The sequence below is a fragment of the Mixophyes fleayi genome, chromosome 6 (assembly GCF_038048845.1).
Source record: "Mixophyes fleayi isolate aMixFle1 chromosome 6, aMixFle1.hap1, whole genome shotgun sequence".
Classification (NCBI taxonomy): Eukaryota; Metazoa; Chordata; class Amphibia; order Anura; family Limnodynastidae; genus Mixophyes; species Mixophyes fleayi.
The window spans coordinates 95,150,347-95,164,913 of NC_134407.1; the positions used below are offsets into that span (position 1 = coordinate 95,150,347).

Consider the following 14,567-nt stretch of genomic DNA (forward strand, 5'->3'; position numbering starts at 1 on the left):
ATGAATGGTTTGAGGAACGTGACAAAGAGTTCAAGGTGTTGACTTGAACTCTCCAAATTCGCCAGATCTCAATCTGACTGAGAATCTGTGGGCTGTGCTGGAAAAAGAAGTCTGATCCATGGAGTCCCCACCTCGCAGCTTACAGGACTTAAAGGATCTGTTGCTAACGTCTTGGTGCCGCAGGACACCTTCAGAGATCTTGTGGAGTCCATGCCTTGATGAGTCAGAGCTGTTTTAGCAGCAGGAGGGGAGCCTACACAATTTTAGGCAGGTGGTTTATGGGTATGGGTATGGATAAAATCACAGTTATGTAAAAATGTGGAAAGGATGACAAGTTAAACAAAAATTTAATGAAATCTGTTACATTTTGTTTTTCTTTTAGGGTTTTCTGTAGTTCAAGTCATGGCAACAGATGCAGACAGTGGCCCAAATCAACAACTAAGCTACCGAATTGAAAGTGGTGCTCAGGATAGGTTTCTTATTGATTCCTCCACAGGTGTGATAAGGGTAGCCAATGTAACTGTGGATAGGGAAGAGAAAGATGCCTACAGGCTGATGGTTGTGGCCGCAGACCATGGCACCACCCCTTTGTCTGGAAGTACCACAGTAAATATCCTTATTGATGATGTTAATGACTGCCCACCAGAATTTGTCAATCCCATCCAAACTGTGAGTGTCTTGGAGTCAGCTATGGTGGGAACTATTATAGCTGAAGTCACTGCCATTGACCGAGACCTGAACCCACGTCTGGAGTATTACATCATTGAAATATTGGCCACTGATGACACCAATGCTCTTGTGCCTAATCAGCAAGCAGCTTTCAGTGTTGACTTCAAAACAGGTACTTTGTTATATTTGTTTTATCATTAATGCTTATTTTCTCTGTTTTTTTTGCTTAGATTATTTTTTTTTATTCGAATGAATTTGCAACCATTCCACTCTCTTCCTGTGTGTATCTATTCTGCCCTTTGCGTTCCTTATCCTCTACTCTGAAGTTCTTCTTTTTCCTATTACTAATCTCATGTACTTTGTCTTTCTGCTGATTGAAAGTATCATGCTACTAACCAAATAAATCTTTTCTTTTCTTTATGGCTCACAATCCTGAAGGTTTGATCTGTAATCTCTGTAAAAGCCCTTCCTGTCTGACATTGTCTTCCTACATCACCATCCTCAACCATGATAACTGTTTGCTGCTGCACACTCATAGTCATTGCTGGCTTGGTTGCCGACCTTGTCATCTCAAAGGGCAAGGCATGTCCCTTTATTGGTTGTTGTTAAGCCTATGCAGACTGAACATGGGAGCACTGGAGCTTGTTAAGGGTGGCATTAGGAAGTTAATGTGTTATATAATATGATTTGTTTTTGTTTTTTTATTGGTAACACATATCTTCAATTGCTTGAATAGAATGAAGTGAAGCTTGATCTATTAGCCATATCTAGGTACATTAAACTGTTTAAAGCAATTTACCCTACACAATAATTATTTAATATCCACTGAAATGTGTATAGATGAAGGATTTCAGTGAAATTGTGTTATTTGTGACATTTTCTGTTCTTTCTTTCTAGGAACAGTTATGGTAAAGTCCCCTCTGAATAGAGAGCTAGTAGCTACATATGACATTTCTGTCTCTGTTTATGATAATGCAAGTCAGGTGGTTGACAAATCAGTCAGTGTCCCTAATGGTAAGTAATCCAATCTCCCTTGAAAAGATCTCACATTGGGATTTAGATGAAGGTGGAAAAATTGAACACAACTGTTATTTTTTTCCATCTATTAGATTGTTGCTGACCTGTGTGTTGCTTATATTTCATTTTGAGCAGCTTTTGTGTTAATATAAAATTCATCATCTCTATGGGTAATTAAATTTTAACAGTAATGCACACTATGAAACTACCATAGAATTTAAGGGTAAACAATTGCAAGTTTTAGTTTTGGAACTGTAGACTGGATCAGTTTTACTATAGTGATTCTGTGAAATAATTTAGTTAAAGACAGTGCCTAATTAAGGGTTCAGGCCACCCTAGGCTAATATAATTATAGTGCCTCCCTCACTTTCCGTGCCAGACTAGTATGCAGTAGGCAAAAACAAACTCATCCTAATTTAAAATCTATTTTATTACATGTAGATTAGGTACATTAGAAGCGAGATTTCATTTTGCAGGACACAATTATATAGTAGATTAAGAGGTGAAGAAGGTGCAAACATCAGGGACATTCCTTGCTTTATGGTAGGGCGCACATCCTTTTCCTCCCCTCAAAAGGCCTTTAGTTTTTTGCCACCTATGAGTTCCTGAAAGTCAAGCCTTAACCCAATGCAATTAATGGGCCACATTTTGTACCATCCAGTTGCACTTATGTGGAAAAATACTACCAATGTAATAAAAACCTTCAAACCCATAAAAGAGACACGTGTAATAAACACAGTCCTGATATAACTTCTCTGTCATGATAAGAAGTAAATGTACCAAAATTGAGCAGTATTTTAGGAGAAAAATGTGAATGTTTGTTTAAATTAATAAAATTGGTGGTGCTAAAAAGTTTTATTAAAGTTTTATGTAGCATTTTTATTGTTTCCATCCTGCACTTCTTCAGGAATATCAACCAACTAGACAAACTAGGTCCGAATGATTTTTTTTGGGTGCTTCTAAAACCCCCGAAGTGAGTGTGCACCTTTAAAATGGGCTATAAGTAAATGCACATGCTCACAGGGCCAGTGCTGGGATGTCTGGTGCCCCCCTGAAAAAATACATTTACGCCCTTCTCTTTTATAAATGATTTGTTCATTCAATAATGCTATTCTTCTTTTAATACAAATCATATAATAAACTTTAATAAAGAGAGTAATACAAATACATTAATTAGCAAACATTTATTGGTATATGAACAATATAAATGAAGAATATGTATTCTTTGTAAGAAAAATTAATATTTTTGGCAAATTAGATTGTTGAAAAGTACAGAAGAGAAAAAAATGATCGCTCTCTTTATCACACTGTGCCCCCTCCTTCATTACACTATGGCCACTCCATCACACTGTGCCCCTTTATCACACTTCCCCCCTCTGTTCTTTACTTACCTTTTTATGACCTTCATTTATTCTGTCGTCTTCTCTTCCTCTTCTGTTTTTTTTTCTTCAGCCTATTGGCTCCCCACTGCTCAGCTCCTCATTGGCCGTGTCTGGCCGTGATGACGTCACGTCCGACAGTTAGTAAGAAGGGAGGAGGAAGCACCAAGTAAATTTTTTTACTGGGTTGTTGGACAAGCGGGGAAGGCAGGTGGAGTGGAGTACCTCTCAGGCATGGTGCCCCCCTGCCTTGCTTACCCCCAGCTTACCGCTTTCTGCCAGCCCTGCCTGCTTACATAAGAAAGCATTGACGGTCCACCAAATTTGCAGTTTGTAAATTACCCTTAATGAAGATTAACTGCAATAACTTTTGAATTTAGCACCTTCTAGTTTGATGGAATTATCATACAAGAAGTTATTTGTGTTTCAAAGAGTTATACAATAGACTTACAAAGAAATATATATAGATTTAATATGACGTTACGAGAAGATTAAGTTCTGTTTATACCTTTCTGTTGTAGAAAACATAAGTTTTACTGCATTCTTATTTCTTACTTACAGCAAAGCTAACAGTCAATATTCTGGATGTAAATGACAATACTCCTAGATTTCGTCCTTTTGGGGTTACTGTATTTTCCCAAAGAATAGTTGAAGGTGCCACCCCAGGGACTACATTGCTATCAGTATCTGCCGTTGATCCAGATAAAGGACCTAATGGTCAGATCACCTACTCTCTTCATAATCTTGTACCGGCAGGATATGTACAACTTGAAGACAACATGGCAGGTATGTGTAAGCAGATGAAGTTTCCAAAGCTATTTTATAATCTTTATGTATACATGTTAGTAAATAATTTACTAACATGTATAGATTAAGATTATAAGTATTCGATATCGATGTATACTTCAGAATTATATATATTGCTTATATATATATATTTTTTTACATTACAGGGAAAATTATTGCAAACCGTACTGTTGACTATGAGCAGGTGCAGTCGTTTAATTTCACTGTCAGGGCCTCAGATAATGGATCCCCTCCTAGATCTTCTGAGATTCCAGTTCACCTTGAGATTGTGGATATAAATGACAACAATCCTATTTTTAGCCAGTCATCATATCAGGTAATTGGAGGGTATTGATCCCTGTATTGTATTACTTTTTCATATTATGTTTGTAGCACTGGTACAATATAGGGTCATACGCTTCACAATTATTTTTGTGTATACACTCTTTTTGTCAGTGTCATAGCAATAATGGTAGCAGTGGTAATTACTGCTACTACGCCCAAGGGTCCTGGGCTGCGACCCCAGTATTATGCGCGTTCATGAGAGTACAGACAAAAGATAAATGGGAACAGACATGAGGGGGACAGACAAGAACTCATGGGTAGGTTTTGGAGCCTCCAAGGAGACCAGGAAACACAAGGGAAGCATCTGTGCACAAAATAGGTGTAATGTGTGTAGCGTATATGTCTGTGTGGTTGTTGTTTATGTATGTACAGGTATCTTTGTTTTAAGGTCCTATTACTGTGTCAGACTGAGAATAAAGTACACATATTCAATACACCTAGAACTAGCTAAAGGTGTATTTCTGGGGTAGCACCAATTTTGTGAAAATAATTATGGGCAAAATCTTGTGTGAATTTCTATATATCTTCCCAGTGGTGTTATGCACGTTTTGTCGCTATCCAATAACGATTGTCGAATCTCGATTTGTGTTTCCAACGCACAAATATTTATTCTCAAAAAGTAGCAGAATAATTCAAGGGAAATAATAATAAGTACAGCCGTTACTTATCGCAGGCGCTCTGGATCCAGTGAACAGGCATTCAGGTCTGAAGTCTGTGGTCTATATGACTGAACACTAGATGAGAGCTACTGCTTAAATGCAAACAGAAATACAGTGAAACAATGCAGATGGTATGGCTTGCTTCTATTGGTCCAGGCTTCAGGAAGGTCCAGGGGGATGCAGATCATAGGCTAGTTTAAACTAAAGAATCCAAAGGTGGGGGTCATCTCTCCAGGGGATGTGTTCCTTTCTTCCTGCCAAGACTCCAATTACAACTAATCTATTAGCATTTTATAGTCCGCATCATATTAAAGGTTTATTCCCTAACATCAATAAGTAGAGTATGCAATGTGCGATCTCTTCGCCGAATGCACCGGACAGCTGCTGATGTAAAGGGGATTAATATGATATCAGACATGACACATTTCCTTTAACCTGAACCATATGTATCACTAATATGCATATAACTCATAATATTACACATAAACACTACTATATTTCGACATAAATAACTATGTGTTGCAACTACGATTAATGTGTACTATTTACAAATGTGTGTGTTTGTGTGAATGTATACAAAAGTGTAAAAACTGTTATTGCCATGTGTTGCGGCCGGATACGCCCTTCCACGCCGTAGCGTGCTCTACGCATAATTTCAGACAAAGACAATCAAGTTTGCTCGATATTAATTGAAATTACTTTATCCAATTTGCTGACTTCGACAGTGGTTAAAGTGGATATATAGAAGCGGTGGTATGGAAAATGTAAGTGCATGGAATTTGATAGTTATACAATGAAGGCAATAAGAGAAGTGGCAGTATGGCATTCCACCTTATACCAGCCCACTTCAACCACTGTATCTTTCTTCAATTACATTTAAAAAACAAATATATTTATTCCAATGTGTTATTGAAAGAAATATCCTGTCTAATTATTTTAGTGTGCATTAAAACCAGAACACATGGCAGTGTAGGTCAAATAACTCATTAATTCAAAGTGGCACTGAGCCATAATAAAAAAAAAATCAGAAATTATAATATATATTTTTTAAAATATAAAGTTTCTCATTACTTTTAGCAACATAAATAGTTGGTATACAATCACTTGTTTTTAACCTTGTGCTTACACATTGATTTATACTGGTGCTATTTACATATAGATAGGAATATACAATAATTAGCTGTCAATGTTCAAAAAAGAAACATAATGAACAATTGATGATAACAGCTTGTACATGGACTTATTTTAATACAAGTGAAAGCATATAGAGAGCTTTTATATTAATAGAATACAAATGTATTAAAAGCTGGATATGCAAATTATTGCTGAAACTAAACACTGTTTATCAGGGCTCACACAGAGCCAGCAAAAGTCACCAGAGCTACACCAACTTTAAGCGTAATGTACAAGAGTTGTGTTATAGTGTATACAGGAGAACTTTATTTTACATACTATACACAAAAATATCAACTAAATAAAATATCATATGTCATTACAGCATTCACAATTAAATCCACAGTCATTCATATTGTAATAATTTATCATAATAATATTTTAGGCCTGGATATAGTTAGTATTTTGTCTGCAAACCTAGGCCACTTATGCAGCCCTCTTCACCAGTGAAGCTTGGGGCCCAAACCTCCACCACTTAATATCTGTATTAAAGAAGTAATGTTTCTACCAGTTGCTAAAAATTGTCATAGATTGTCTATGCTTTCTCTTCCATAGCCTTTTCAGTGACTTATTGGCTGGAATCGGAGCCGTAACTTAGCATTTTAATGTCCTGGGTGACAGAACACACTGACGCCCCCCTTATTTTGTTGAGAGCGATAGAAGGCATTTGTGGAGGCATGGCTAACCCACTTAGGTGGTGTGTCTAGCTCACAGATGGAGTAGTTAGTTCATAAACGCACTATGCAACCTTCCAAACCCTCCCATGACCCTGCCATTCGCCCCATTATGACAGTGAGTACTGTCAGTCGGAGCAGCTCTGAAACTTCATACAGATTATCACAGAGACAGTCCTTGATAATCTGTTATGAGCTACTCCATTACTGACATGAACTGAGGAAGACCACTCGACTCCCTTTTACAGAGCCGTAACGAGGGCGCAAAGCCTAGTGGGGGCGCAACGCCCGCCCGTTACATATTTCATCCCGATGGAGTGGCAATCTAGTCCTGCGGTGTTGCCACCGCAGGACTACTTTGCCCATTGAAGACAGCAGCACAAGGAGGAGGGTGCCAGCTTTCTGCTTCTGCAGCGTCCTGACGTACAAATAATGATGTTAGGACGCTGTCAGAACACAGGCGACAAGGAGCACTGAAGGAAGAAGATGACAGAAGAACTACGGTAAGTAAAACACTGTGCTGGTGAGAAGAGGGGGGCAGGAGAGGATAGGAGCGGAGCGAGGGCTGTGAGAGAGGTCTGGTGAGAGGACTGTGAGAGAGGTCTGATGAGAGGGCTGTGAGAGAGGTCTGGTGAGAGGTCTGAAGAGAGGGCTGTGAGAGAGGTCTGGTGAGAGGGCTGTGAGAGAGGTCTGGTGAAATGGCTGTGAGGGAGGTCTAAAGAGAGGTCTGTGAGAGAGGGCTGGTGAGAGGTCTGGAGAAAAAGATGTCTGGAGAGAAGGAGTGAGGGGGACTGGTGAGGAAGGTGTCTGGAGTGAAGGGAGTACGGAGGTGATGGGGGAGGGTCTGGAGAGAATAGAGGGAGATGCAGGGGTTTGGAGTACTTAAATATATGTTGCATAGTATAATAACATAAGTAATATAAAAAAATCTATAAAATATTAATTATATAATAATAATTACTATTAAATATGAGGAAATTTGTAAACCATAATTTGATTTTGGGGCTGGTGCAGGAAATAGGCAATTAGTGATGGGAAATCTAGTTCATTTTGAAGATTAGTTCATTCTGATCTAGTTCACACAAAAGATTAGTTCAAAAGATTAGTTCATTTCACTCATTTGACTCAGTAGTTCATTTCACTCATTTGATTCAGTAGTTCATTTCACTCATTTAACTCACTAGTTCATTTCACTCATTTCACTCAGTAGTTCATTTCACTCATTTCACTCAGTAGTTCATTTCACTCAGTAGTTCATTTCACTCATTTCACTCACTAGTTCATTTAGTTCAGTTAGATCACTGGCTCTGGAACACTGCTGAGAGAAGTGATTGGAGACATAGAATTAGTCTATTACACATACTGTAGATGAGTTATAGTCCTGTTAAAATTATCAGATAAGTTTAATATGTCAGATCATTTTTAATATTTTAAAAAGGGAAATCACTTATTCAAAAACTAGTAGTGACATGTTGAGCTCTGCAAAGTTAATTACATTTTCATTATTATTTTTTATTTCCATAATATGCAAATGAAAAAGACTCAAATTCAGAGTATTATAAAGTGTAACTTTTTTGCTTTTAAAATTGAGATCAGTGCAATCAGGATATAGGGGAGATGTATAAAACCTTAAGGGGGAATTTTTACAACTGTAAAAAGAACCAAAATAGGCATCATGTCACTGGGGGCGGGGCCAAAATGGTGCAATTCACGAAGCCCCACCCCCTACACCCATACCCCGCTCCAGGAACTCCCAGACGTAACCAACATAATGTTGGTAATTATGACTAATCAGCTTCTGTCTTTTATCTAGCAGAGTCTATAACATGGCAGAAACTGATTAGTTGCTATGGGCAACGTTTCCACTTTATCTCTCTTGAAGGTTTAATACATCTCCCCTGTATATATGGTGCAGTAAACAGAACTACAGTATATAGCATGCAGCACTCAGCAGTGCAGTGTGTCTTGAGCTGACAGGGAAGGGAATGTATCCTGTGACTCATGAGCTAAATGAACTAAATGATTGAAATGATTCAAAGAGTGAAATGATTCGAAGAGTGAAATGATTCGAAGAGTGAAATGATGAACTAGATGAACTATTGAACTCCTGAGCGAGGCGAATGACTCATAGTCAGTGATCAGCTCCATCTTCTCACACAATGTCTGAGCACAGCAGTGCCACCTTTGGTAGTTTAGAGGTACTTACTCATGAGTATTAAATGAGAGAGCTGAATAGAAACAAAAGAGCCAGTGTGAATGAGACAGTGAGTGAGGCTGCTGGAGCTGCTCGGCTTTATCTCTAACTCCTCCCACTTGTTTTTGTTCCTGGGGAACTAATCTTTGCCAGATCTGATGATTCAGTTCACTTTGAAGATTAGTTCATTTCAACTAATCATTCGTGATAGTGATGGGTAGTTCACGAATGATTAGTTTCCACTTTACCTCAAATGAACTAATCTTCAAAGTGAACTAAATCATTTATTTCACAGCTCTGGCAAAGATTAATTCACCAGGACTCATGAGTCAGTACCTCTAAACTACCAAAGGTGGCACTGCTGTGCTCAGACATTGTGTGAGACTCTGGAGCTGATCACTGACTATGAGTCATGAGTCATTCTCCTCGCTCAGGAGTTCAATAGTTCATCTAGTTCATTTCACTCGCACTGACTCATATGAGTCTCCGAATCATTTCACTCTTCGAATCATTTCACTCTTCAAATCATTTCAATCATTTAGTTAATTTAGCTCATGAGTCACAGGATACATTCCCTTCCCTGTCAGCTCAAGACACACTGCACTGCTGAGTACTGCATGCTATATACTGTAGTTCTACTGCACCATGTATACAGGGGAGATGTATTAACCCTTCAAGAGAGATAAAATGGAAAAGATGCCCATAGCAACTAATCAGTTTCTGCCATTTTATAGACTCTGCTAGATAAAAGACAGAAGCTGATTAGTCATAATTGCCAACATTATGTTGGTTACGTCTGGGAATTCCTGGAGCGGGGTATGGGCGTAGGGGGTGGGGCTTTGTGAATTGCGCCATTTTGGCCCTGCCCCAGTGACGTGATGCCTATTTTGGGTCACTGTTCTGTTTCGCCCAGGGCACTAAAATGTCTAGTTACGGCTCTGCCCTTTTATGTCTGTTATACAACCGAGAGTCCCCTCTCTTAAGCCAATTACACAACAGCCCACCTGATGTCTATTACACGGTGCACAACACCCCTCTAATGTGCATTACAAAACGTACACTTCCCCTTTATTATCCTTCATAGAAGGCAAAGCCCAGTTCTGATGTTCATTATACAATGTTCTGCCTCCCTTACATATTGCAAGGGGATGGAGAGTGTGAAGCCAAGCTGGGAATGTTCCTTTAAATAGAAAACAGAAAAATATTGATCATCATCAGTTCCACCCCATTCAATTTTGTTGGATGAATGAAATATCATCAAATTTACCCCTTATAATCTTCCTCCCTGTTGATTGTACTAGATTTTTTTTCAGGTGGAGTAAATATAATCATGTACAAATTTTAAAGGATTCTTTTTAATTCAGAAAGCTAAACATTTTTTTCAATAATCTAAAGTTTCTATCTAAAAAGAGCGTTAATATGAGGGAATAGCAGAAACTGCTTCTAAAGGATAATAATTCATAGCAGAAGGTGATAGAGATAATGCAACAAAATACTTAACTTGTGATAGCAGTCCTAGCGATATGTTCGATCAACTGTACGTCCCAGGGTCCCCTCCTTCTCTGCTATTAGAAAAGATGGGAAGTTGATCAAACTCCGACACCACATAGTTTGTTGTCCGGACACAAGGCACCCCGTGTTATGCAGTAATACAGCTCTTATAATGAGAAAACAGAGGGTTCTGGGACTTACTTGCATTTATGATCATATACTTGATTTCAGGCTTTTAATTGGTACAATAGAGATAAGAATACATTCCATGCATCTGCACAGTAAGCCCAGAGACAACGCTCTGGCAAGATATGTTGCCATTGCCTCGACTCTGCCTTGTTTACTAAAGCATTTAAAGTAATACACATAAAATTATAAGAGAATAAAATGGAATTCAGTGGCCATTTTGATAGGCCTGTTACACACGCTTGACATTAAAATAAAATAAAAGTAATAACTATTGCCTCCTTCTGGCTGGCTAGTGCACAAGGCTGCAGTCCAGATGCACTGATGCACAATGTTGTTCAGAATCCACTGCTGCCCAGAAGGAAAAACAGGTTTCTGGAGGGGAGGCTCCAAATGTTAGATTTCAGAACAAAGCAAAATAAACTTGACATCAGACATCTGTTACACACTGACATGTCTTCTGCTGTCCACCGGCTATTCTCACATTTGCCCCCTTCTGTCCTCTGGCTATTCTCACATTTGCCTCCTGCCCACCAGCTTTTCTAACATAAGCCGCCCCCTTCCCATAAGCTTTGGTCACACATGGTACCCCCACTCTAGGTGCCCTAACCAACCTTTTTCACACATGCCCTCCTGTTTTTCTCAAACATACCACCCTGCCCCCTTGCCAACCATCTTTTTTCTCACATGCCCTCTTGCATAATACTCTATATATGTCATGTAGATGACCTCTCTGTATTTATCTGAATGTTTTTTCCATATTTAAATTAACTACTAATAGATAGCAACAGAGGTCAAATATTAAAAAAATAAAATGTTGCACAACCCTGCAGTTCCTTTAAATTAATAGTATGTAACTCATGAGAAGTTCAAAACGTACCTCTCTCCCCCTGTTTTCTCCAGCCCACTGTCCCCCCAGTTTTCACCGTCCCCTCACCCGCCAGTTTTCACCAGCTCTCTCACCCCCCAGTTTTCACAAGCCCTTTTACCCCCAGTTTTCTCCTGCCACCTCTCTTCCAGTTTTCTCCTGCCACCTCTCTCCCAGTTTTCTCCTGCCACCTCTCCGCCCTGTTTTCTGGTATCTCCTCTAACCCTGTTTTCTGTAACCTTCCCCCAACCTGTTTTGGGGAAGGTTACAGAAAAAGCAAGGAGAGTTAAAAAGAAAGTTTTCTGTGACACATGCTGGGAATTATAATACCACACAGACGTGGGACAATAGGTTGAGAGGATCCTGCCTGCGAGGGCTTACATTCTAAATGGAGGGGTGGTGAGAGACAGTAGCACCAACTGGGAATAAAATTTAGATGGCAGACGAGGAAGAGGAGGTGATGGATAGAATAGTTAGAAGGTGTTAGGATAGAGGAGCTTGAAAAGTTGAGATTTGAGTGAGCGTTTGAAGGATTGAAGGTTGGGGGAGAGTCAAGTGAGATGGGGTAGGGCGTTCCAAAGATTAGGGGCAGCACGGCAAAAGTCTTGGAGGCGAGCATGGGAGGAGGTAATGAGAGGTGAATTAAGGCGGAGGTCAGAGGCAGAGCAGAGTGGCCGAGTAGATATGTACCTTGAGACAAGGTAAAAGATGTGTTGGTAAGTGCATTGTAAGTGAGGGTAAGGAGCTTGAACTGGATTCTGAAATGGACAGAGAGCCAATGAAGAGATTTACACAGAGGAGAAGCGGTAAAGGTGCGGTGGGAGAGGAAGATGAGCCTAGCTGTAGCCTTCTGTATGGTTTAAAGATCAGAAGTGTGAGAGCGAGGGAGACCAGTGAGAAGTAGGTTGCAATAGTCAAGACGAGAAATGTGTGAATGGACCAGGATTTTGGTTGCTTCCTGAGAGAGGAAGAAATGGATTTTTGTAATATTACGGAGACATAAGTGGCAGTATCTGGTGAGGGACTGGATGTGAGGGGTAAAGCTGAGGGCTGAGTCAGGAGAGAGAGTTGTCTTGTCAAACAAGAGGGAGATATTGGGAGGGAAAGCAACATTGGCAGGAGGAAAGATGATGAGCTCGGATTTGGAGATGTTGAGTTATAGGAAGCGCTGTGACATCCAGGTAGTTACAGCAGAGAGACAGCTAGATACTTGGGTTAGGAGGACAGAGGGAGAGAGGTCAGGGGAGGAAAGATAGATTTGCGTGTCATCAGCATAGAGGTGGTATTGGAAGTCAAATGATTGAATTAGTTCAAGAGAGGTGGTGTAGAGAAAGAAGAGCAGAGGGCCAAGGACAGAGCCTTGAGGGACTCCAATAGAAAGGTGAAGAGGGGGGAGAAGAAACAGACACACTAAGAGAGCGGCCAGAGAGGTAGGAGGCAAATCGGGAGAGAGCTTTTTCGTGAAGCGAAGGCCTAGGGAGTGAAGGATGGTGAGAAGAAGAGAATGATCAACGGTGTCAAAGCAGCAGAGAGGTTAAGAAGCACGAGAAGGGAGAAGTGACCATTAGACTTAGCTGAGAGTAAGTAATTTATTACTTTAGTAAGGGCAGTTTTAGTTGAGTTAAGGGGGCAGAAGCCAGACTGGAGAGGGTCAAGAAAAGAGTGGGAAGAGAGAAAGTGGGTCAGACAATTGAGACAAGTCGTTCGAGAATTTTAAAAGCAAAGGGAAGCAGAGATATATGGCAATAGTTGAAGAGAGAGGATGGGTCAAGGGAAGGTTTCTTGAGAACAGAAGACATGAGAGCATGCTTGAAGGCCGAGTGGAAGATACCAGTGTAGAGAGGGAGGTTAAAGAGGTGAGCAAGGTGACAACAGGCATTGGAAGAGAGGGAGCGGAAAAACTTGGAGGGGGCAGGATAGAGAGAACAGGTTATAGAAGAAAAGGAGGAGAGACGAAAGAGGATCTCAGGCATAGTAACAGGTGGGTAGGAGCCAAGAGTGGTAGAGTGAGTCATAGAGAGGGCAGGTGGTGGGAGGCAAGTCTGACGAGAACATATATCAATGTGTATAGTGTCAATTTTGTCTTTGAAGTAGAGAGCACTCAATATCTTTTTCAGTGAGGAAGGAAAGTCTCAGGAATTAGTCATAGAAATTCTCAGATTTGTGAGATGAGAATAAGATATTGCTGAAGCAAGATTTTAAGTTAAGCAACTGGAATATTTAAGATACCTGCAGTGTATAGAGCACATGGGGAGAGAAATAAACAAGCTTCAAGATATTATGAATACAGAGCATGAAACAATTCAGGTAACCGCAAAAACAATGGCCCAACATAAAGATAAACTGGATCATGACCTACAGCAACTTCAAGCTAAGATACAGAAACTTGAAACAAATTTATTGCCATTACAAGAATCTAACTCAGAACTTAGTGAGAAATGTGGGATGCAACAGGCTTAAAAGAAGTTGCTTGATGAAGATGTAAGACATTGGAGAAAATTAAGATCAGAACCCAGTTTAAAAATATTGGAAGGTGATTCATGATTCATTATGCAGAGTTAAAGGTTCAGCATGATAAGCTGGGTGCTGAGACCTGAACCGTACAAAGTTCAAAAAGACCTTCAGTATAATACTAAATATATAAAAAGACAATGTGAAGCAGGTTAAAGAGGAATTGTCTGAAAACATCAGCAAAATACAAATTGTTAAGGATAACTGGCAGAGGCTTGATCATGACACTTGTATTTCAGAAAAAGAAGGAACTAAGTGATCTAGAACTATCCAATATTATAACAGAGGACTTAGTCATAAGAAATCGGAAAGTTAGTAGTGTTCTCCAAAAGATGGTGCAGACTGTGAATATTACCAACTTGCATCTGCAGCAGTTGAAGGGGTTAAAAAGTCAGCCACATCAGGAAGGTGAGTTCCTGTCCCCATCTCTTGCTCTGTTAAAGGATGCGTACACCCCAACAGCCCTTAGTTCCGAAAGGCAATCTCCAGTAGATTCTGTTAAGACTGTTCCAGGGCAAAAGAGTCTGTAGGCTTGGAATCTGAAAATTTGCCAGTTATGTCAAGAAGGTTCCTGCCATGTATGAGCTGTGAGAAATATTTGATCACGTTTTAGAT

General features: G+C 39.8%; 1 protein-coding gene across 1 annotated transcript in view; it reads left to right on the forward strand.

Moving 5' to 3' along the window:
* Nucleotides 1-14,567, forward strand: part of CDH23 (cadherin related 23) — a 1,005,178-nt gene that overhangs the window by 900,017 nt on the left and 90,594 nt on the right. The window contains exons 47-50 of the mRNA XM_075217048.1: nt 383-841; nt 1,567-1,683; nt 3,627-3,851; nt 4,019-4,188. Coding sequence (XP_075073149.1) covers nt 383-841; nt 1,567-1,683; nt 3,627-3,851; nt 4,019-4,188 — 971 coding nt within the window. The remainder of the gene's footprint in view (nt 1-382; nt 842-1,566; nt 1,684-3,626; nt 3,852-4,018; nt 4,189-14,567) is intronic.